The sequence below is a fragment of the Triturus cristatus genome, chromosome 8, assembly GCF_964204655.1.
Source record: "Triturus cristatus chromosome 8, aTriCri1.1, whole genome shotgun sequence".
In the NCBI taxonomy this organism is placed as follows: Eukaryota; Metazoa; Chordata; class Amphibia; order Caudata; family Salamandridae; genus Triturus; species Triturus cristatus.
This window is the reverse complement of record NC_140591.1, coordinates 242,456,944-242,482,525: the sequence shown is the minus strand read 5'-3', so window position 1 is coordinate 242,482,525 and position 25,582 is coordinate 242,456,944. Positions and strand designations below refer to the sequence as shown.

The 25,582-nt window shown below is 43.1% G+C and overlaps 1 protein-coding gene across 1 annotated transcript in view; it reads left to right on the top strand.

The window, feature by feature from the left end:
* Positions 1-25,582, top strand: part of PGR (progesterone receptor) — a 697,443-nt gene that overhangs the window by 129,791 nt on the left and 542,070 nt on the right. The window contains exon 3 of the mRNA XM_085621437.1: positions 21,165-21,281. Coding sequence (XP_085477563.1) covers positions 21,165-21,281 — 117 coding nt within the window. The remainder of the gene's footprint in view (positions 1-21,164; positions 21,282-25,582) is intronic.

Here is a 25,582-nt window from a genome sequence, read left to right as displayed (position 1 = left end):
TCAGGTAACCAGGAGCCTGTCAGGATCTTTTCCAGTCCCAAGGTCTTCACATCAATCTAAAAAAAACATTAATTATTCCAGCAAAATCACAGATTTTTCTGGGTGCACGTCTTGACGCAGATCTCTGCAAGGGCTTTCCCACTCAGGAGAGAATACTGCGTATGCAGGGTATGATAAAGCTTCTTTCAACAAAAACTTTAGTTTCTGTGAGACAGTACAAGTCCATGCTGGGGTTGATGTCCTCTTGCATCACTCTAATTCCCAGTTGCTGTCTCCGCATGCGACCCCTGCAGGAGCAGTTGATGCACAGTGGATTCAGTCTCAAGGTTCTTTCAACAACAAGGTTTATGTTTCAGCAGCATTGAGAGCCGCAATGGTCTGGTGGATGGTCAAGGAAAACCTTTCACAAAGTCTCTCTTTCATTCATACTGTGCCGCAGCTGGTGATGACCTCTGATACGTCAATGGACAGATGGGGGGGCTCACCTTCAAGAATTACAGGTTTACTGCAAGTGGTCCAAACAGGACTCGGAGTGCCACATAACATTCTAGAACTCAAGGCAGTATTACTGGATCTGAAAGCCTTCCTGCCTCGCATCAAGGGTTTGTCAGTACTAGTCCGGATGGACAATACAACAACAATGTTTTACCCCCGAAAGCAAGGCGGCACGAGATCTCGAGCGCTTTCCCTTCTTGCTCAACATATATGGGAATGGTTCCTTGCCAACCACATCTCCTTGCGTGTGGAGCATGTGCCGGGTGTCCAAAACGAGAAGGCCGACTGTCTCAGCAGGGTCTCCAAACAATGACACGCATGGGAGGGCAACGATCAACACTTGCGGGTGGTCTTCCAATCCTGGGGTTACCCAACATTGGATGTGTTTTCTAAGTTCCTCAAAAAAAGTGTCTTCTTTTTGCAAGCAGGAATCCTCATCCAAAACAGTTTCCTTGAACGGGGATGCTTGCCTACGTCTTTCCCCTGTTTCCACTGATTCCTCAAGTACTTCAGAAAATGAAGCAAGAGCTGTGTCGGCTCATTCTCATTGCTCCTGGATGGGCAAGACAAATTCGGGTTCACCGAGCTGCATCACCTATCAGAGTGTGCTCTTATTCTATTTCCTCCAAAGGAGGATTTTCTCTGATTGAACCAGGGCCAAGTAGTTCATCCACAAATTCCCTCTCTTTATTATCGGCTTAGCTCATCACAACACTGAATTTGGGGATTTGAAGCTTTCCAAGGAGTGTTCTTCGATACTACAGAAGTCTCGAGCTCCTTCCACGCTGAAATGTTACACAGCCAAATGGAAGAGATTCTGTGCTTGGTGTATCTCTCAAGCATTGCATCCTTTTTCATCATCTCTGGAGCAGGTGCTGCCTTATCTCTTGCATCTAGCCAAGTCAGAACTTTCTCACTCTTCTTTAAAGCTTCATCTTGCTTCAATGTCTAGATATAAAAGACATTCAGATAAAGCTTCCCTGTCGTCTAATTGACTCATCAGAGAATTTATGAATGGACTCTTTGGAGCTTTTCTGCCTTTTAAACCTCCTCCAGTACTGTGGCAAATAAATATAGTCTTTTCACAGCTGATGTGTCCTCCATGTGAACCAGTACACAAATGTGAATTGAAGTTCCTTTCTTGGAAGGTGGCTTTTCTCTTGGCCATTACATCAGCCAGACGTATCTGTGAAACCCAAGCTTTCACTATAAAAGAACCATAACTTAATTTATTGCTGGACAGGGTTATTCTATGCACTAACCCTTCTTTTATACCTAAGGTGCCTTCAACTTACCACCTCAATGAGCCGATTGTCTTACCAACATTCTTTCCTAATCCATCTTCAGCAGCGGAAAGGGCGTTGCATTCACTGGACAATAAATATTGTTTAAAATTGTATCTACAAAGAATAAAGATCTTCCATAAATCCTCTCAGTTACTAATCTCTTACACGGCACCTAAGGAGGACAAGCCTTAACAAGGGCCAGCATTGCTCGTTGGGTCACTTCAACGATTGTCTTCTGTCATAAAAAGGCTGGCCGTCCACTTCCTACAAAAACACAAGCTCACTCAACTAGGAAAGTGGCGACTTCCTCAACCTGTTTGCAGGAGCACCCCTTCCTCATATATGCAGGGCGGCAACGTGGGCGAATGCTCACACATTCAGGAAGTATTACTGCCTCGATGGTTGAAAGAAGGCAGATATTCCTATTGGACAAGCTGCACTCTTTGCTTAAGGTAGGCGGCTTTTAGACCTTTTTCTTATTTACATACCGGTTGGTTATTTTATAAATCCATGTGGTTGTAAAACTGTATGCATATACTGACTGTTGACATATTTTCTTCTTGGTTTTCTGATGTTCCAATTTTACGTCATCGTGGGATCGTTCACCTAACCTCCACCTTTCTTTTTCTCTTATTGTGGTTATACTGCTTACTAGTCAGATTCAAGCATGTGATTCTATAAAAGATACAATACTGGAGAATAAACAAGTTACTTAACTGTACACTGTGGTTCTCCAGTATTGATATATTTTATAGATTCACATGCAACCCTCCCTCCCCCCCATTTAGGCTCACTGGTTTCCTCAGAGTTTTGTATACCTATGCACTTGTGCTCGAAATCTGAGGTATGGTGGCTCTGTAGGGAAAGGGAACTCCGAAGTTCTCTGCTGTGATTGGCTGAACTTTGGATGTTATAAAATAAGGTTGAAAGGTTACATAAGTAAGTTTTCTGTTCCATGGAGGTATATGGTGATGTTTTAATACTACTATTTCCACTGTTACCAAGGGACCCCCACCATGATGACGGGAAGGTCAAAGCATGTGAATCTATAAAAGATATCAATACTGGAGAATCACAGTGTACAGGTAAGTAACTTGATATTTTCATTTTGCTCAATGGAGTAAAGGTTCTCAAGACCTGACCTACCTATGTTTGAATAGTTCATATTTTCGTTACTGCAAACAGGCGCACACTGCCACATGTCAGGGCGTTTTTAAAGATTTGGCCATACTTAAATTGTACTCTGGGAGCTCAGTGTGTGTGTGGAAGAGTCATAGGGAATTCACCAGTGAGCTCCAAGGTGTAGCAATAAAATACAGATTGAATCAAGCACCATAGCCACAACAACCACAGAGACAGAAGTCTAGTAGGACAAAAGTGGGGTCCTTCAGTAAGCAGATAGAGGATACACAAGAATTGACTTGGCATCACAATTTCAAGTGCACCAAAAGGCTACCTGGATCAACAGACTTGTCAGGCGGAATTTGACACTGTGTTGTTAAAAGAATGATCTCAGCCACCACTCTGCATATTGTTTTTAACTCAGAGGCCTCATCTCTGCCCATTCAGGCTAGCCTATTTGCTCCTGGGAGACATTTCACACCTCATTCACACCTATTCCCAGGCTTGAGTGCAGGCTGGGAGTTGGCAGAGGCTTATGCTAATCAGCCTCCTGCAAGATCGGGCAGGTACATTTTCTAAAAGTTATTTTTCCTTAACTGTATCACAAATCTAACTTCACCATTGAATTGGACTTTAAGAACTATTAAAAGTAGTGCTAGCTGGTACCTTTCTTTTGTTAGTGTTAGTCTGCAGTCTGGTCCTGTTTTATGGCTTTCTCTCACTCATACCAGGGTGTAGACGGTACTCTCCATTCTCCGGGTGCTTCTGATCTTCGCTCGCACTTATTGCAATTCTCAATCCTTTTTGCCTGGGCCCTTCTGTACCACCTTTCTCTCTCGGCTCTTTTCTGCTTGCTCTCTTTTCTGTTACTTTGTCACTTTGTCACTATTTCCATTTACTTTTCCATTCTATTGCTGCTTCTCCCTCTCTTTTTCCTCCCTGTGCTCTCCTTACCAGCTTCATGCCTTCTCGCTCTCTTCTTACTGTTATCCCTCCCCAGCCCATCCCCTGCCTGCTCACTGCCCCCTTCTCTCCCCCTCCTGCCTCCTAGGACCTATTTAACATCGGACACAGTGCTAACGTGTTGCTGGCATGCCAAAGGCAAAACTGGTCTGCACCTGTCCACGATCCATCTGAGCCCAGCATCAGGAACCCTGGTCCTCTACTCATCACACCATTACTCGGTCACGACCCTTAACACTCTCAACCCTGACCACCCCTCACCACCCTGTGGCCCCACTGCCCCACACAACATAGTGGGAGCATTCTCCTTCACCTCCTGCACGTTTTCATAAACTTACCCACCCAACGCTCACCACTCCCTCTCTGCCAGCATTCGACATACCACTTTCTCATACTCATTCAGTCCTGCCACCACCAACACAGCCTTCTAATCTCAATCTGTGCTCCTAAAGACCTGCTTACTCACCATACACACCACAGAGATCAAGGACCAGCTGCACAACAATGCCCCAGACCTCCATTGCAAAAACCTGTCTGCACCCTCCATTAGCACTACACATCGGCACAGTAACCCCTCCTGCTCCTTACTACAATATCAGCAAGCAGAATAGACCTCACAAGCCAGGAAGTGTACTCACCACCATCCATAAGAACACCATCTGCTGTACCACTTCCACAAACAGGTCATCCACCAATATGTAATACCTGCGGTTCAAGCTTCATGCCAGAGCTTATTTCACCATGAGCGGTCCCCTTATCTACAGACCATTGTGACTAGGCACCAACTTCACCGGCACCATCGCAGAGCTTGTTGTACCTCTCATCCTTCTTGTAAGCTACTATATTCTACTTGAAGACCTGAGCTTCCACCTGGAAGACCATGCCAACCCCAATTCAAAAGCACTCATTGAAAACCTTGAAATCCTGGGCCTCACCAAACAAGTAGAAGAACCTACCCTTCCTGCCAAGCACCTCCTAGACCCTATCTCCTCCACCTTCGACATCAGAGTTGAAGAACCCGCACCAGTCACCATGCCCTCGTCAATTTCAGCATTTCTGTGTGATCCAGTGCACACACTCCACCAGCAGGCCAGCCCTTCAAAACTGGAACAGCATCCTTGACAAGGACTGTAACACCTCTCTCAACACCCACCGACCTGAACACAGCAACTGACTCCCCGAAGTCATAAAAAATATCAAGAATTGAATCACCGCCTGCACCTAAACCCTGGTAACCGTCAAGCACAGGTGTACAACAAGATAAAGACAAACATCTGGAGCACAGATGAAGAATGAGCCAAGGCAACACAGGAGCACATTCAAATCCGCCCTGAGGCAATACTATCAACTGATCCAGACCACTAATTGGCACCTTCCTGGTGGACCGCATCAACGCAAGCACCAACGGAGGCAAAGAAATCTTGCCCATCGTGAAAGATTTCAAATCGCCAGCGAACACCTCCAACTTGACTACTAGTTACAGGACCTCAGCAATAATCTTTTTCAATTCTTCAGCAACAAAGTCACCACCATATACATCAACTTCAGCCCACAACCGCACCCAACAGAACTCTCCATCTAGCTCTTGATCTCATTCAAGGATCCAATACTAAAAATATGGCCTGTCATCACCCAAGATGAAACCATCGTCAACAGCCAGACCTGGTGGTGAACTACGATGCTGGTGCTAATGGCTCACCTGATGGAATCTATGGTATCCAACTAGGCAGTCTAAGCACAAAGCAATATAATGTTCAATAGAAAGACATTAAACAATGTAATATTCAATAGAAGAACATGAATGTTATAGAAGGAGACACAACATACGATATATTATAAAAAATATATTAAATTTATTATATTTGAATATAGCAATGATAGAGATAAATTGATGATACAGGACTATATAATTAGAAGATGTGATTTAAACAGAGATTGAATGAAATGGACAATGCATTAAACAATATGCAACAAATCGCATCTGTAGTCGATCAAATAACAAAATATAAATACAGAAAATAAAAGTACTGTATATGTATTTTGAGGTTTTGTCTGTTTTTATCTTAAATAGGTAGCATTCTTCACGCCCGTGATTTTCAGTTGGACCTCATGGGTTTACTCACCGTCTTGCTCTATTATCGATACAGTAAGATCCTTCCCTTTTTCTCTCTCACTTTTTCTTTCTCTGCTTAACTATCACTTCATGACTACTTCCGACATCTTTGGTCGATTTACTCTTTACATATCACTTTGATGTCTCTACATTAACCCTGTAACATTGTTCCCATCTATTCCTACTTCTTTCTCTTATTCACACATTGACAGCTGTGTTCATTCCTTTTTCTTATCTGGTTTTTCCTCTATTGGATTGGTGTGTGACAGCACTTTTATGTTATTGATATTACACTCATGTGAAGGAGCACCACGCTTTCAAGAAAAAAGTGTTTAGAAATCTAATAAAAAAATGATAATCACTTGATTAATAACTGTTTGACCTTTTATGAAAAATATATATTATGCATTGTGCTTTACATTGTATATTTTGTATGTCTAATAGGATTTAAAGATACTGTGGCTCTCCTGATGAAGACGCTGTGTTAGCGTCGAAACGCGCGTTGAGAACATCTCGGTCTTCGCCACTCCTATTTTTATTTTTCTGTATTTATATTTTGTTATTTGATCGACTACAGATGCGATTTGTTGCATATTGTTTAATGCATTGTCCATTTCATTCAATCTCTGTTTAAATCACATCTTCTAATTATATAGTCCTGTATCATCAATTTATCTCTATCATTGCTATATTCAAATATAATAAATTTAATATATTTTTTATAATATATCGTATGTTGTGTCTCCTTCTATAACATTCATGTTCTTCTATTGAATATTACATTGTTTAATGTCTTTCTATTGAACATTATATTGCTTTGTGCTTAGACTGCCTAGGTGTTTGTTTTTACAATGTCATTTACCCTGCCCTAGGAGTACTGCTAGTCCCTGCAGGGGGTCCCTATTTTTGAACATCTATGGTATCCAAGCCACAACGAATTGTGAACTTGGGCACATCACGACCGTCCTGTATATCTTGGGTTAGGACAGGTCAGATGTCTTCCGGGACACTTGGGAGGACTTGAGCCACCGAATACCAAAGAGAATAGGAACAGTGGCACAACAAGCCACTGGCATTCACAGACCGGAGAGCCAAGCTGGTGGAAGAAACTACCCTCTTCTCCAAGAACTCCACAGGTTTAGACTCCCTATCGAGGGGTATTCAGAAAGGTGTTTGGGTTTGTCAGATTAGTAGACTATGAAGCTTTCAGGGAATGGGAGCATAGGCAAAAATGGAGAGTTTCCTGGGACTAGCTGGTGGCTTCTCGCAATCTGGCGATTGACAGGGGGGGTGGGCAGAGCAAGGTTTGTCCCAGGCCCCTAAGAGAGTATTAAGTGCAAGAGAATATGAAGTGCCTCACTGAAGGGTAGGAGGTACTACTAGAGGAAGTAGTGACTATATTGATCCCACACGTCATTTATGGATCGGAACAGCGACTTTGCAGAGCTGCATGTGCCTCCTACCGGTGCACAGAGGTACTGCTCAAAAATGTCTGGATCTAGTCTGACACCTGGCTAATATTCAAAAGATTATGAATCTGTAGTTAGAAGTCCATCAGAAAGAGAGCTTTAAACATAATTCCCTGATTGTATGGAAGCCAGTGTTGTGTTTTCAATGCAGGAATTATAGAGTCCTTCATTTGTAAATTCAGTGTTTATTTGGCTGCTGAATTTTGCACCAGCTGCAATTGCCTTCAATAATTTGGCTGAAGGATCAAGGCAGATTGCAGTATAATAGTCTAACCTTGCTGAGACCCATGTAGTTGGAAACTGTATGCCTTTATCATTACATTTCTCTGATCATTCAAAGGGAGAATGGCATCAAATTCCACCCCCAAACTTTTTCACACAATTCGTTAGTGAAGGCTTTTTACCCAATGAGGCAGACCAGAAAGACGGGTCTCAATCTAAGGATGTTCTGAATGCTACCAAAATCACAGTTTTCTCTCCATTTATTTTCAGTTGACTCTTAGTTATTCTTAGTCACAATTAAAAAAGGTTCTCAGGTCTCAAATGCAAATTTACACTCATCTTAATGATATATCATATTCATCAAAACCATGTACAGGTTAAAAAGTAGCAGGAATGGTACGAACCCCTTTGGAAAACCACAGGTTAGTGTTTTGGTACTAGAAACAGCTGAAACCATGGGGAATTAATATAAATAACTTGATTCTTTAAAAAAACTTTGAAAACATTCTGTTATCGGCACAAGTAAAGTAACACTGGGTAGTAGGAAATTTGTGGATTCCTTCGGCTTCCGGAAGTTTCCATCATAGAAATGTAAGGAAAATGTGTGACTTCAGGCAAAGTGTGAGGTTTGCAGGGCATTGTGGGTAAAAAAAAACGGTAGGAATCACGTGAGGCACATCACCCTGGATTACTCTAGTTGTCTAGTATTACAAAATGTGCAGATTTGCTAGGTTTCCCTAGGTGCCAGCAGAGCTAGGGCCCAGAATTCACAGCTAACCACTTGGCAAAAAAAGAGTAATATTTCAGTGGGAAATGTGAAGTGTCCATTTTGCGATTTGGGCCGTTTCCTGTTTCCTGTTGCAAGCACTAGGCCTACCCACACAAGTGAGTTACCATTTTTATCAGAAGGCATTTGGGAACATAACATAGTAGAATATTTGCTATTACCAATTGGATTTTGCTGCATGTGTTTCTTCCAAGTGTAAGACAGTGTGTAAGAAAGAAGACATTGTGAAAAATCGTATCCTTGTACAAGTACCCACAATTTAAAATATGTTCAAATAACCACTGCTCCTAAACTCATATCTTGTGCTCATTTCAGAAATACATAGTTTTCTTGATGCCCATTTTTCACTCTACATATTTCACCATACTAATTGGTCTATACACTGTACACAATGAAAACCCTTGTATGGTGCAGCTCAGTTGATCATCCTCAGTATCCCCCGCCGCAGCTACATCACCAGCCACATGAGAGACCTCCAGTGGCTCCCAATCAACAAAAGAATCACTTTCAAGCTCCTCACAAACCTAAAAGCCCTACACGACGTGGGACCTACGTACCTCAACCACCTCCTCTCATTCCACGCACCCCCCAGAGACCTCCGTTGCGCCCATCTGGCCTGGGCCACTGTCCCATGTATCTGCAAGACCACGGCTGAAGGAAGGTCCTTCTCCTACCTTGTAGCAAAGATCTGGAACACCCTGCCTCGCCACCTCAGGTAATCACCATCACTGCCTCAATTCAGGAAGGACATCAAGACCTGGTTCTTCCACTGAACCACAGTGCCTTTGGCTGATCAGCAGCCCCCCTCTACCTTCCCCAGCGCCTTGAGACCCTTACAGGTGAGTAGTTACGCTTTACATGTCATGTGATTGATTGATTGATGGATTGAGTTGATGGCTCTGGGTACCTCTGGTTCTTGTAGACTTTACAAACCCTATATATCCCCACAGCTAAAAGGGTCTAGCAAACGTAATTGTACATTGCTTTTGTGAATCTGCCGGTGTAACAAAAAAGGTACAGATGATGAAAACGCTGTCACAAATGGCTGTTGTTTCCTTCTAGTTTTCATTATTACTGTATTCCAACAGTTAGTTTCTCTTGAAAAAAACGGGAGGAATCTACACATATGACCCCTTGCTAAATTTAGAATTTTGTCTGTTTTTTAGCAACATATAGCTTTCCTGGCTCACTCATGGGCTTCACACTGGTTTCTACTACAAACTGGCAGCATGCTGAAAGCGCACAACAATTTTCTCTTTGAAAAATGCCAAAAGTGTGGTAAAAAATTTGATTTTTGATATAGCTCGGCAAGTTTCTAGCTGGGAAGATGGTGACTTTAGCACAGCAAACCGTTCACTGATGCTATGCATTGGGGAAAAATCAGACACATTTATCCAGAGCACTTTTTTTCTATGTCCCTCAAAAAATCTACATTTTGCTATATTTGGCAATTTTCTCACACCCCTTTGAGGGAATCAACTAACCATGGATACCTGTAGAATCCTCAGGATGTTGAAAAAAAAGGACACAAATTTGCAAGGATACCTTATGTGGACAAAATGTTATGGAAGCCTAAGCACGGAATACCACAAATAGCCAACAAAGGTCTCAGGAAGGTCTCATCATGGAGGGTAGGGGCAGCAGTTAAGGGGTTAATTTCCAATCTAAATATGATCCCTCTTGCCTTTCTCATCCAGTGGCGTTGTATGTCTATGTTCATGACACTTAGGGTCTTTTCAGAATTGATGGTTACCCCATGTAGAAGGTGAATATAATGCATAACTATGTTCAAACATTGATACATGAACAGCGAGCAATAAATAAAAAATGAATGGACAGTAAAGCATAGGTACTAGCTCGTTTAAACCTTCTGTGGTGTGGAATCTGCCTTTCTTCCTTTCCTGTCTTGGTAATAATACTGCACCAGTTAAGTGCCTGAAAATCCTAAGCAATAAGTTTGACATCAAACTAGCATTTCTAAACCAGGCGTACTGGTTTAGAAGTGTCGCGTACCATTTGTGTACTTCGAAATGCATCGTGAGTCTTTTTACTTTTCAAAGTAAAATTCCAAATCTTGAATGCTTTCATCCCAGCCAGATTAAACGATTGCAGTGCTATGTATTTGGTTTCAACTGATCAGATAATATAAAAACTGCAACTGGTGCAAAATGCTGAATTTAAGGAGAATGTATTCTCTCACTCCAGCTATAAAGTCGCTTCGCTGTCTTCCAGTCAAATCCCTCTGTCGTGTTCACAAGGCTTTGTTTGTCCACCATTCCAACCCACTTTCACATTCATTTATTCGGTATTTTCTCTAAGGATAAAGGGCCAGATGTACAAAAAGTCAGTTTGCGATTTTCTAATGGCAAATTTTTGGAATTCTCAATTAGGAAATCGCAAACACTTATGTACAAGTGTGTCTAACACACATTTTGCGATTCCCAGTGGGTCGCATATAGACCTACCTCATGAATATTAATGAGGTTGGTCTTGCTTTGTGAACTATTGGGAATGGCCTGCACTCACAGGGATGGTGGCCTGCTGGGATCAGCAGACCACCATGTCTGTCATTGCTTTTTGAATAAAGCATTTTTTGTTGTTGTAATGCAGACTGTTTTCTTTGAAGGAGAACAAGATGCATTTCAAAAATGAAAATGAAAAACTACCTGTTTATTTTTTTAGGAATAGGCAGTGGTCCTTGGTACCACTGCCTGCTCTTAAAAAAATCTTGGTGCCCAAATTTACAAAGGTGAAAGGGTCCATGGGGACCTTTACCCATTTGAGAATGGGTTAAAGTTGGTGGTAACTGCAAATGTTATGCTACGGCATTCCTGTTGGAAAACATTCCTACATACCAGTGCGACTCGCCATTAGAAAGGGACGTCCTTAACAAACCCATTCCTAATAGCTACTCGCAAACAGGGCCGGCTCTAGGGCGGTGCGATCGGGCCACCGCACCGGGTGCTGACTTCAGGGGGCTGTGTTGTCACATATATAGGGAATTTAAAAGCACCTTCTGCAGCGTTCCTTGCCTCCAGCAATTTGCAGGCAACAATAAAAATGTCAATAAAACTCTAGTGATTAATGGACCTCCTGGGGAACAATCGAGTTTTGTCTAGTGTACGTTTTGACTCATAAAGTAGCGCAGAGGGTTGATATGCCTTCTGCAAAGCACGTGGATCATGCAGATCACAGTAGTGTATAAAATGTAAATATTTCAGTGGGTTACAGCTTTTGTCAGAGAGATCCTTTTAATACTTGCAATTTATAAATTAAAATACTGATATAGAACAGTGAGCTATTAGCTGTCATCAAAGAGTTGTGTGGAACCTGCACAGTATTCGTTAATGCATTAATTTCTCCCCCAGTCTATCTTTATCCTAATGTTGCAAAAAGGGTTAATTTGGGTAAAAATCAATTCTTATTAGTAAAGACAACTGCAACCATGGTGGTACCTTTTAAATTCTAAGTTTGTGCTTCTCAAAATCGAGCACTCTTAAACTATATCCAGTATGAATGACGTGATTCCTATACATTGTAGTCCTCTTTCTTATGTAACATTTCCTATACCCTGATTTACACATCTGTGATTCATTGACTCTGTGTGATGTAAAGTCCTATGACAACCGACACTGGTATGAGTAGCTCTATAAAACAAAAGAAAAGCATGTGAGAGAGCGGTTATGGAGACTTGAGTAACTTTTAAAGAGTGGTAAGTGAGAGGATTTATTGAGAAGGAGGTGATTAGGGGGTGCTAACAAACTACTCGCACTGGGCTCCACCAGCAGTAAAGACAGTCCTGCCTGCAAACCCTATTTTGTGAGTCAGTAATAGGTTACCGATTCTCAAAATAGGGTTGGTACATGACAAAAAGCATTTTACCGGTTGTAAACGGCCCGACGGGCTGTTTGCGACTGGTATAATGCTTCATATATCCGGCCCAAACTCTTCTGAAAATACTTTCTTCCTACAGTGCCTCTAAGTTTCAGCTGTTCTCTGTGTGGAGATGCTCATTTTCTGTTGCAGCTGCAAAGCAGTGGAACACCTTACTGTTATCTTTTTTTGAGTTTTAGGAGAACATTTTCCTATATATTACGCCTTTCATTTTTTAGGTCTCGCCTATGCAGCGCGCATGCGCTGCATAGGAGGGGACCTTTTTGAATCGATCAGCATTTTGGCCAAAAACGTGCACGTTTTGCATTGCTTTCTATTGCAACGAATGCATGTTTGCCGTTTCCCTTGCGGGAGCGAGCTTTGACGCCATCTGTTTGTAATTATGTTGAAAACAGATGGTGCTCCTGCTCACTCCCGCAAGGGAAACACTGTGTGTGTCTGGGATGCAGGCCGTGTCAGTTGACTTTCAATTTGATGGCATGCCGCATGCCGCATGCCACACCTCTACCCCCTTCTGCCGTTTTGGTCTTTGCCCCACCCATGCTGTGATTGGCTCGGTATATTTTTAATGTTTTATTTTGTTTTGTGCTCTACCGCACTATATTAACTTATATTTAGCTAAAAGAGATATCGCTAAATGGCGGAGGTTACCCTTTCCTCCTCTGATATCTCCCTGGAAGCAGTAACATGATATAAAATCCAAAGCATTATATTTTATAGTGCACGGACACGTTTGACTAGGACGAATGCGTATATGAGCCTGCAAACAGAAATTAATTTCAGTGTTTGAAGCGCCTATTAAGTTTCTTTTCTCAGCAAGAATCAAATGCCTTTAGAAACCAATACTTTGAATAAAGAGGTTAGAACTGAGAACCCGAATAATATTCGGCCTCTTTCTGCTCTCCCATGTGCCCCCTTCAAGATCCTCCTCTCCTTAGGCATTCTGCCAGCACTCTCCTACCCAATAGTCATCCACCACCACCACCACCACGTCCACCACCACCACCATGTCCACCACCACCATGTCCACCACCACCATGTCCACCACCACCACGTCCACCATCATTACCACCATGTCCACCACGATCACCACCACCACGTCCACCACCACCACGTCCACCACCACCACATCCACCACCACGTCCACCACCATGCCTACCACCACCACCACGTCCACCGCTGCCATGTCCACCACCACTAAGTTGACCACCATGTCAACCACCACGTCCATCACCACCACGTCCACCACCACCACATCCACCACCACATCCTCCACCACCACCATGTCCACCACCACCACATCCACCACCACCACCTCCACCACCACCACATCCACCACCACGTCCACCACCACATCCACCACCACCATGTCCACCACCACCACATCCACCACCACGTCCACCACCACCACATCCACCACCACGTCCACCACCACATCCACCACCACATCCACCACCACCACATCCACCACTGTAGTGTAATTCCTATTTCCCTAATAAGCTCTGCGCATTGGAATAATATACCCTATAGATTTGACATAGGACTGAGGTCAGTATGCCCCTATCGAGTATATTAAAAGTAATTACTTTGTGCCAGATAACTCAGAGTCCACTAGAAACTCCTTGTAAACAAGAAGGGAGTAGTTTCTGGCAACCGCATAAACATGACAACTTTGTTTCCCCTTTAGAATCGTGGAAACAACAGATAACAGTTTCACTCAGCTAATCGTGCATGCTTAGTTTCTTCAGAGTTACACAGAAAGAATAGACGGGCGTTTCAATAAAAAGGATTTATTGAACAGTCTTGTTTCTCGTGTAAGAGATATGAGCTGTTACAATCATAAGACAGTATGCGAGATATATTATGTACAGCGTAAGCATTATCTTTTAGCTATGACACATATTTATTTTATTTATTTTGGAGTTTTATATAGCACTAGCCAGACCCAAAGGTATCAGAACGCTTTACAACATTAGTCAATGATGGACAAGTAACCAAATAGTGGTACAGTAAACAGTGTTCAAAGGTCGGTATAAGTCATGTAGCATTCAGATGCCGAGTAGTAATGTTCGTGGTAATAGTCGGGCGGAGTACTGTGCGGGTCGGGAGGAAGATGCTGTCAGGAGTTGTCCTTTTCATAGTGACTGGATCCTCTGATTGGTGGCGGAATATTATTGTAGGTCCTTTGTCACTTCGTTTGGGCTCGACTGAGAAAGAGCACTTTGAGCTGGCTTTTGAATTCTTTGAAAGAAGGGTTAGTCCTGATATGTATAGGGATGGCGTTCCAAATTCTGGGTGCATTTCCAGAGAAGGACCGAGATAAGGTCTTTTGTTTGTGGGTTTTCGAGGAGATGAGAAGCGTTGGTGCTTCTGAGATTTCTTGTCTGTCCCGCTTTGTTGAGTTTGGCGGCTAGATAGGTGGGTTTACCAGTGTGCAGAGCTTTGTGGGTGAGACAAGCAGTTCTGAAGTTAGCCCGCATTTCAATTGGGAGCCACTTAAGTTCTTTTAGAGCGGGGGAGATGTGGTTGTATTTCTTTGCTCCCGTCACCATTATGGCTGCTGCATTCAGTGTTGATCTAAGAGGGGCAAGGTGTAGTTTAGCCATGCCTGTGAGGGTGGCGATCCCGTAGGCTAATCTGGATAGCACAAGTGATTGCGTGACTTGCTTAAGGTCGTTTGGTGGGATGAAGGGCTTGATATTGTTTAGTAGTTTCAAGTTGAAGAAGGCACATCTTGCGGTGTTCTCGATGTGTTTGATCATGTCCAGGTTGGGGTCCAGAGTGATACCCAATGACTTCACAGAGTCTGTCGGAATGAGAGTACAGTCAAGAGCATCAATGGACTTTATGCACTCCGTGATTCGGGGGGTCTGTTCTTTGTTGACTATGAGTAGGATTTCCGTTTTGGCTTGGTTGAGTTTCAGATGGCTTTGAGACAGCCATTTTTGGACTTCTATTAGGGTGTCATTGAGTCTTTGCATGTCTGCTATGGTGGAGGATTCAAGGTGGATCTGGGTGTCATCGGCATAGAGGTGGAAGGGAATATTGGCTTTTTGAGGATGATGGTGAGTGGCTCCATGTAAATGTTGAACAGTGCGGGTGAGAGAACTGAACCTTGGGGAATGCCTCTGATTATAGGGTGTAGGTCGGACGTGAAGTTACCGATTTTTATTCTTTGAGATCGGTTTTGCAAGAAGGAGGTGAACCATTGTGAGACCACCCCTTCTGCTCCTATCCTTTTTTGGAGTACGTTGATGAGTAGTTTGTGGTCGACCGTGTTGAAGGCCACCGAGAGGTCGAGGAGTATGAGTAGACAGCAGCGGTCTTTGTCCAGTGATTTGTGGACGTCGTCAATGACATTTAAGATGGCAGTCTCCGTGCTGCATCCTTTTCTAAAGCCCGATTGGTGAGGGTCAAGGAGGTCGTTGTTGTCCATGTGATGGGTGAGTTGACGGAGTACACATTTTTCTAGTAGCTTTGCTAGGAATGGGAGATTGGAAACAGGCCTGAAGTTGTTGAGATCGCTAGGGTCAGCACCTGATTTTTTTAGTAATGGTGATACCTGACCGATTTTGAGGCAGTCAGGCATGATACCTGTTTCCAGGGAGCTATTTATGATCTCTGACCAGAGTGGGGCTAGGGAGTGTTTGAGTTTTTTTGCCAGTTGGGCAGGGATGGGGTTCTTAATGTGTGATGAAGGCTTGGATCTGGTGGTTAGTTCAATAATTTCAGTTTCAGTGAGGGGTTTGAAGGATAGCCAGTTGTTGGTGGATTGCCTGGGTGGGTTCATGTCTTCTTTGTTGAGTAGCAGGTCTTCATTTGGGGGACAGGAGTGGTCCTTAAGTGAGAGCTCAATCTTTAATATGTTTTCATTGAAGAAATTGGCAAATTTGTTACATAGGTCTTTGGAGGCCGGAATTGCAGAAGGTGATGGTTTGGATGTTTGCTGTCTGATAAAATTGAATAGTTCTTTGGGGCGGTTTTTGGCATTATTAAGTGCATCGCAGAAGAAGGTGGATTTTTCATGAACGATGTGCTTTTTATATTTCTACGTTCCTTTTTGAGTAGCTCTAGGTGGGTTGACGAAGGGTTGTTGCACCAAAGTCTTTCTGCCGCTCTTAGTTGTCTTCTTTCCAGATTTAGGTCTGTGTTGAACCACGATCTCGATGAGAGGGTCTTGTTTTTTTTCCGTTTCAGGGGAGCTATTTTGTCCAGCATGTCGGTCAGGGCCCCATTGTATTGTGAGGTAAGTTCTGTTGTGGACCTGTCTCATGCTTTGTAGGGGAGAGTGTACTTATCCTTTCTTCTAGTTCTTCGAGGGGGATCTGTCTTAGGTTTCTCGACCAGTGAAAGTAATCATTTGTGCGAGGTGGTCGATGTGACTTTTGGTTGATATGGAAGAGAATGAGATGATGGTCTGACCAGTCGACAGGAAGGGTACAGTCAATGGTGATTGCATCTTTGTGAGCTATGATGGCATCCAGGATTGAGCCTTTGTTGTGGGTTTGTTCGGTGCAGTGTTGGGTCAAATTGTTATTGTGAAGGAGCTCATTTAAAGTTTGTATCAGAGGGTTGTTAGTCTCGTTCCAGTGAAGGTTTAGGTCCCCTAGAATTAGGTTGTTTACGTTTGAGAGTGAGCAGTGCGAGAGCAGGTCAGCCAGATGTTCACCAAATGCGGTAGTGTTACCTGGTGGGTGGTAGATGAGGTGGCAATGAAGCATTTTGTTGTCTGATGTTTTGATGGTGGCGGTTAGGTATTCCAGTGTGTGGTATTTGAAGGAGTCAGTTTCTGTTATAGAGATGTTCCTTTTATGTATGATTATGGTCCCCCCACCTCGCTTGTTTTTTCTGTCCTTGTTGATGATAGAGAACCCCGGGGGTACGAGCAAATCGAAGCTGGGGGGTGAGGATTCATTCAACCATGTTTCTGTGATGAACGTGATGTCTATGTCGTGTGTTAGGATGGTTTCTGCCAGTTCGGTTGCGTGTTTGTTCGTAGATCTGCAGTTTATGTGCATGCAAGCCACCCTCTTGTTGTTGAGATCCTTATTTGGGGGAGCCATAGGAATATTGGTGAGGTGCGCTGGCGGTCTCGCTGTTTTTGGAATGGTAGGTTCTCTACCAAATCCAGTGATTACTGGGATCACAGAGCTGGGGGCGACCGTTGGAGCTGCTTTATAGGATTCAGCGAGATCCCACGCCTCTTGCATGGACATTGCAGCGCTCGTCCTTTTGGGTCTATGAAGCTGGGTTCTAAGGGGGCTTGAATTCCATCTGAGCTGTTGGATTTTGTGGTGGTATCTGTGATTATTAGGAGTGCCAGTGGGTGTGAGGGGTGGGCGATGGGTGGTGTAGGTGTTTCGGTTGGTAGGATTTTGTTAATACCCTGTATAACTATTTCTAGCTGGCATTCTAGTCGAGCCAATCTTTGGGAAGTATTCAAGGAGGGAGGGGTGGGGGAGTTTGGGCTCTGGGATGTATTCATGGAGGGAGGGGTGGGGGAGTTTGGTCTCGGTGTGTCCAGAGCCAAGCCATTTGTGGCTGTGGGGTGCTTGGTTGTTTTTGGGAATGATTATCTGTGTGGGAGCGGATCTCTGTGCTTCTAGTATCTGAGTGGTTTATGGGGGAAATCCCGGGGTTAGGTTGTGATAGATTGTTTCGGGGAGTGTGCGGCAAATTCACTGGGTTTAGTGCAGGAGGGGAGTTCGGGGCTGTTGTCTGTAGGTCGGTTACTTTGGTTGCTGGGGTATTGGGAGAGGGGGAGACTGGAGAAGGGCTGTAGTGTGTCTTCTTGGATGAGCCTAGTGTTGGGTGTGTCTAAGAGGGATGATTTGCGTGGGTTAGGGGGGGAGTTAAAGGGGATGGTGGGGCTGGGGGAAGATATGTTGTAGGCTTGGGATTGAGTCGATAGATTGATTTGATAGTTTTCCCAGGACGTCTGGCTCGAGGACAGGGTGGCTTTCGTGTGAGAATGGGATAGATGAGTGAGGGCGAGACGTAGCATGGGGAAGAGTGAGTCAAAAGCGTCAAGGTTGTCATTGTTGGCTTGGATCAGGATTGTGCCATTGCTGTAGATAGTTGCAAAGGTGTTGGTGCTGCGTGTTAGGTGGTTAGGTATTAGGAACATTAGCTTGCAGCTGAGAGGGGTGCTGATAGTTTTAGAGATGTGGAGGTGGGATCTGAGAATGGAGTTCCATCCCACCGGATTCTGGGAGTTCCGGCCATGGGGTTTTAAGCCATGTGCTGAGTTGGCTCGGAGGGGGGTTAGACTGTCCTGTGATCTATTTGTTCTGTTGTGCAGGAGCATTATTGTTCACTGGGTGCTAGGAAACAGGGATGGGAGGAGCCTTTTGAGCTAGATGATATATTGACACCTGCCCTGAGTTTCCCAGCTTGATTAAACTAGAAGGTGTGCTGTGTTGGATTGCAGACTAATTCTAGGCAGCTAAAAATTAGAGTACTCATAAGATGCTTCTCTAAGTAGTTCTACCCCAGTGTACCTAACCTAAGTGTAGTACAATGCAAGAAGTAGATGATGTATTTTATAGTATGGTAGGCTATAGTATGGTGTGCTATAGTCTGGTATGCCAAGTTAGGTATGCCAAGAGTCCCTCTAGGTTCTAGTCAGCTCCATACCTTGAGAATGAGAGAGGTGGGAATCTCTTTCCGGGTCTCGAACTCTATACCCCGCGAAGGGAATCAGAACACTGGAAGCTGGATTCTCTGCGAGCAAGGGTGGCAGCGTCTCTTGTCAGTGCGTCAGGCCGGGACCCGGGCTCCTCTAAATTTGAGGCCTCCTCCTGCTTGCTTGGGCAAGGAAAGGTATATTTATACCTGGTAGGTGCCTTGGAATGTTATCATTGACGTGAAGTCAGGCAGAGGAAGACATCAGGAATGAACCCTTAAGTAATAGCGGTTCATGCATAATAAATGAGTTCTTGGAGAAATCAATAATCCTGTGCTTGGGGGACTCCCAAGAGCTTAAGGGTCTGGTTTCTAAGAACTCGTTGTGACGTTGGGGTGGACGGATGTAGGTGACCTTGCCTGTATTTGGATAGCATGGCTAATGCCTAAATAAGGACTGGGATCTTATGCCTATATAAGGGCAATTTGATTTGTGCCTATATAAGGACGTTTCAGGGAACCCTATATACAGACACCTAAAGCGGAATACAACACTACTGGAATGGGAATAATAATTTTTATCCCGCCACTATCCAACACTTTCCCTATTGTTGCACTTATTGGAGTGGGAATAGTAATTTTTACCGCTCCGCTATACAACACTTTCCCTACTGGTGCACTGACTGGAGTGGGAATAGTATTGTTTACCCCTCTTCTATCCAACACTTTTCCTACTGTTGCCCTGATAGGAGTGGGAATAGTAATTTTTACCACTCCACTATCCAACACTTTCCCTACTGTTGCACTCATTGGAGTGGGAATAGTAATTTTTACCCCTCCACTATCCAACACTTTCCCTACTGTTACACTGACTGGAGTGGGAATAGTAATTTTTACCTTTCAGCTATCCAACATTTTCCCTACTGTTTCACTCACTGGAGTCGGAATAGTATATTTACCTCTCCGCTGTCCAACACTTTCCCTACTGTTGCACTGACTGGAGTGGTGATAGTAATTTTTACCACTCCGGCATCCAACAGTTTCCCTATTGTTGCACTGACTGGAGTGGGAATAGTAATTTTTACCCCTCTGCTATCCAACACTTTACCTAGTGGGGAGGTTTTGGGTGTCGATGTTTTGTCAGTGAACCCTATAGGCCTCAGTCCAGAGACACGGGGTACAAAGGTTCTCTTCACTACTACTGATAACTACATGGTATGCTGACATCACTGTGCTTGTGCTGATTAACTCCTGGTGAAGGCAGTATACTTCCCCACTATGAGGGTAGGGCTTTGGGCGCACCTCCGGGTCCAACAAGACTGCAGTCTGTCAGACAGGCCTATGTCGTGGCGCACACACAAGATCTGTGTTCGCCTAGGACAAAAAAAATCAGCATTAGGAATCCAGACAACAGTACAGTTAGGCACCCATGGCCGGGGTGCAAGACGTTTTATCATGCAGAATACTTTTCCATTTAAACAGTTGGCTGAGCTGCTTGAGCTAGAGGAACACAACAAGCTTCCAGAGGCCTTTCTCCCTGCAACTGCCCAGCTGACTAGTTTCAATTGGACTTGCCTTGGACCTCTGTTGAAGTGAGTCCTAACGCCCATGTGTTGGCCTGATGTCTTGATCCTAAGCTGGATTTCTCCTGTCCTCAAACTGTTGTGCCATTCTCCTTTTTCTTCGCCCAATATAGCATAATGCATGAGGCAGTGTCAGCCTACTTCAGTAATTTACTAACAAACCTTCAGTGAAGGCATTCTGCATTTTCGCAAGCATCCACACACGAAGTAGACCCTTTCATTGTGTGATCATGATACAGTCATTCTGTTACATAATTGTCAATTTACCCTGTAAACTCGAAACTTTAGGAAACCCTTCTTATATTATTATAGAAACTAATAATGTTTACATATGTGAGACATAAATAGTTGATTTTAGCTACCATGAAACATGTCAGATGCCTGTTAAACTACTAGTATGAAATGATTTCAATACAGACTTTTCCTCTCAAGAAACAAATCAAGGATTACCTTTTGTTGGAGGCCGTTTTTGTAAATGTGCATGAATTAATTGCGTTTATTTTTTATACTGCAGGTTGCATTATAAATGGTGTGTTTGTTTCTTATGATCACAGAACTTACATTAAATTACAGTTAAACCATCTGCTTTTTTGTTTGCAATTGTAGGACAACAGAACTATTTATGTGCCGGTAGGAATGACTGCATAATTGATAAAATTCGTAGGAAGAATTGCCCTGCATGTCGTCTGAGGAAGTGCATTCAAGCTGGCATGGTCCTTGGAGGTAATATTGTTTAAACATTTGTGAATATTGTAGGAAGTTAAGGCATGGAAAAGCAATAGATACACTGTTTGCTTGAGCTGTTACTACATGGTGTGGCCATGTGAATAAAATGTGAATACAGTATTTCAATATGCTTCTTCTTTACAACATCTCAACTCAGCCCAATTTCATAGTAGAGAAGATACGTATAAAACCCTTTTGAAGTTATCTTTTTATATCTGCCTGTCTGAAAATGCAGAACAGGGAGGCACTGAGATAGAAGCATTCTCATAGGGCTTGACTGACACACTGTTTTGTTTATTCTCAATTTTCTTTGCTCCGGAGAGTTTCTTTTTGTTTTTCATTGTCTTTGGAAACAGCGTGTGGCGCCCCAAGGAGTCCTTCAAACTTGATATTGACGCTCCACAGGTCACTCTTTTGATGATGTAGTCATAAAAGGTACCCACTCTTCGCTCCCTCTTCACTCCCTCTGCATGAACCCTGCCTAAACGCAGCTTATTCATTTGTTAGGGATGTGCTCGTTGCACCCAGAGGAGATGCTTATTGGCATGAGGCAGATGAGGACACCTTCCTGTTTACTGTTTTTGAACAGCTTCAGTGTTGGCGCAAAATATACTCTCTGTTGCTGACTTTTGTGAACATTAAAACAAAGTGTGCATAAATGGTTTGTGAACACTACTGGTGCATCTGTCATTATGGTAACCTGAAGCTGATATAACTTAATCTAAGAATTGGAGTTTGCAAAATATCAAATGGGTGCTACCACACAGAGCACAACCCTATATCCACTTTCCACTTGTTTAGAGGACATGTCTGAGGAATCCACAGTTTTCCACCGAACCAGGTCCCTGAAAGTTCCACCTGGGCCTCTGCACTTAGGCAACATTCCCTGCATTGAACTATGGGAAGGGGACCCTCTGAAACTGCTCTCTGAGAAGGAGAAGATTGACCGACCCTGACCGGGTGAACATTTTAATGGAAAGGATTCACTGGACCTTTGCTGCCTGGCTATTGGAATATGAGCCTTAGCTACAGTTCAGTGAAAATTATTTGTAGTCAGATTTGTGTTGAGTCATTTGCTGAGCGGTAAAACCAGTGTGTTCACCTGCAGGTTGCACTCTCTCCTGGTTAAGAGCAAGCCTAAATGCCCTGCTGAGCGTCTGCCTAGTCCTGGTGTTGCCTTGCCTGTTTGTAAGCCCACAGCCAGCTAAAAGAGGCTAAAGAACTGACCCATTGCCAAAAGCCCACTTTAACCTTCACACTAGATCGCTGAGGGCTGCAGAAGGAAAAACCTTGATGATGTGATGCTCACGGACATCCATTTACCCCTCAGACCCAATCCGCAGGCGGTCTGAAAGACCTACTACGACAAGTGCATGTGAGACTGTTGGTAGAACAGAAACTCTACTGTATTAGTTGAGATTGTAAATTTGTTGTTTAAGGGAAGTGTGTAATTGGTGGTTTCTGGTTCATTGAATGTGCAAGGTACGTTTGTTGAAATGAGGTGCATGTGCAGATTTTTGGCGTAGGTTCTTTTTGTGATAGGAGGCTCTGTTACTGATACTAAAATATCTCCTCTAAGAATAGGTTGGACTAGAAAAGCAAATGTGGATTTAGTGGTTGAGAAAGTGTGTAAGACAATAGTATCTAGTGATATTTTAGTGAGGTATGACATTATTATCATAATTCGCCAAACCTTCTTCTGTGGTGATGGGGAAACTTGTGTTTTGGGACCAAAGGAAGGGTGTGATACAGATTGTAATTATGTGATTACGATTCCCACAGAAAATCTATGGTCTGATTAGGATATTTTCATGCTCTCCATGATCATAGTAGGTTTTTTTTATGGTGTGTGAGTTCAGTACAAGGACATGTGAGCATGAGAGAGTTTATGTGTAGAGAGAAGGGTATTGTTGCTATGTTTATTGTTACAATGTCTCATTAACAATTGAATGAAGCAGATTAAAAGTCAACAGGGACCAATAACTCACATTTTTCCTGCTCTAGTCATCGGACAAATGTCAAAGATTGGTTGAGTGACGATTTTCTACGTACAACATGAGATATATATATTGTTGGCTGCTGGGTGTTCTGTGACTGGAAGCTCCATTCGATGTCTCGAGGTCCTAAGATACACACAAATCTGTAGCACATTCTAGGAAATGCAGAGCAGTGGCTGCCTCTTCATGTTTCAGTCCTTTACTGTGCACCACTCATGCTGATGATTTTAATAAAATGCCACCTAAAACATCTGTAGAGGGGATGAGCTCTTGTAGGCATGTCTTTAATCCCATAACATTGTAAATCTAGGAACAAGGGTGTTGTGTGCATTGCTTTATGGAAGAACATTGATTCATGGGGGATTATTATGCAAAGTGATCGCATTGCACAGTCCTGTTGACTGAGCTTTCAGTAACCAAAGCTCCGTCCCAATGTCACTGAAGCAGGATGACATCTTGGTGGTGCCTCTCGACCCTATTCAGAGGTCAGCTGCGAACCTGCTGAAAACTACACACTAATGTGCAGTTAATGATGAGCTGAAGCTATATGAGGTCAGCCATGCTCCCAAAATATCCACGGATCTTGTGGAGGTCAAAAGGGCAAATTTTTTGACTCACCATGGCCCAAGTGAGGTCATCACAGGAGAATGCTCAGAGATAGAGGCTGCATTTATACTGCTTTCACATCAGATTTGGTCAAATCTGTGAGTGTGTCAAAATGTGGTGTTTTGCGGGTTTCTACTGAAAAGCAAATATCCCCTTTAGTGGTGTTTTATCGGGTTTAATCTGTTCACCTGAAAACCTAAACCATTTTTATAACCAAGGGGAATTGTTGCTATATTATATTGGGGAGCTTGACACCTACGCTATCATGATGTAATAGCATGTTGCTTCTAATCAGTTGGAGCTTAACAGTTTTCTTCCTTTTCCTGGTATTTGAAAGCTTAACTATTGCCACCTTGTCTTGTGAACTTACGGTTCACTCCACGAAACATCCATGTTCCTGAATGATCCTCTTATGTGCGGCTGCTGCTTCTTTGTTCTCATGCGTGGAAGAAGAGATTGTATCTCCTTTGTTCATTCCATTGACCATATTCTTCCCTTTCGGTTTGGGAGCTATTTCCCCCCTGCTTATATCTGAGACAACATGGGACACAATGCAACATTGTTCTGTATACTTAGAGTGAACTCAACCTTGTTTACGGACTGATAAAAATGCTGCAAGTAGAGTAATTACCAATTCACTGAGTGAACTTTTGACTCTATCTCTAAGAGTGCCGGTGTTTGACTTGACTTGCTTAGACAGCATGTTCGCCTTTTGTTTATCAATAGTTTAGCGAGTTTTGACTCTACATTGTGCATCCCAACCCTTAATTCTGTTCTTATTATTCTTTGTCTTTATTAGATCTTCCAAAGGCAGATCATAAAAGAAACCAAAAACTGGGTTATACAATAAAAACAGAAGTATAAAAAATATCAACAGTAAAGAAAAGCTTTGATAACTTACATTTATTGAACTAACAGTACTTAACTCTTAGTTTAAAAGGTTGAGTGTCCCAGCATAATGAATACATTTAAAGTGCATAAATCAATATTTATGTCATGATAGGAAGCCAGCAATTCATGATAAAAATACATTTATATACATTATTGTTAGAACAGCATTCTCCTTCTTGGGGCTAAAACGGTCTTCAGAAAACTAGCAACTGAAAGACATATGTCACTATCAATAAGTTGCAATAAAAAAGGAAACCGGCTTTGCACTTAGAAAATGTATATCTTCGTAACAAAGGTACTAAAAACCATCTTGTGGATGGCAGATAATATCGACAGAAAAAAGACAAAGTGTAATAGTGTTTGGCTAGATTGCACATCACATGGACAGGTACCAATAGTTGCTGAGGAATACTGTCCTAAAGGGAAACATATTAGCCAGCAAAAGGAGCCTAACCTAAATTTTGCCAATTGAGTTCTCTCATACACATTTGTCACATATATAAGGAGCAATCTTTGACACCATGTGAATAATACAATAATCGCTAACTAAAGGTTTGGCTACTTCCGTTAATTCCCTGTTTGCCTGTCGATGCTTACGGAAATTATCCTGGACCCAATGTTTGTCCTTTTTTAAAATAGACTCGAGGTACTCAAATAGATGTGCACAACAAAGAGCTAGGAAGCAGTCTTTAGTATATTTTAACCATGGGATAGCCAGGCCGGGGTGGCAAGATAAACAATCTCTAATAATTGCCCGGTTAAGTCCAACTTCTTTGCTGGCCCAAATTGAGCACCAGGAACCAG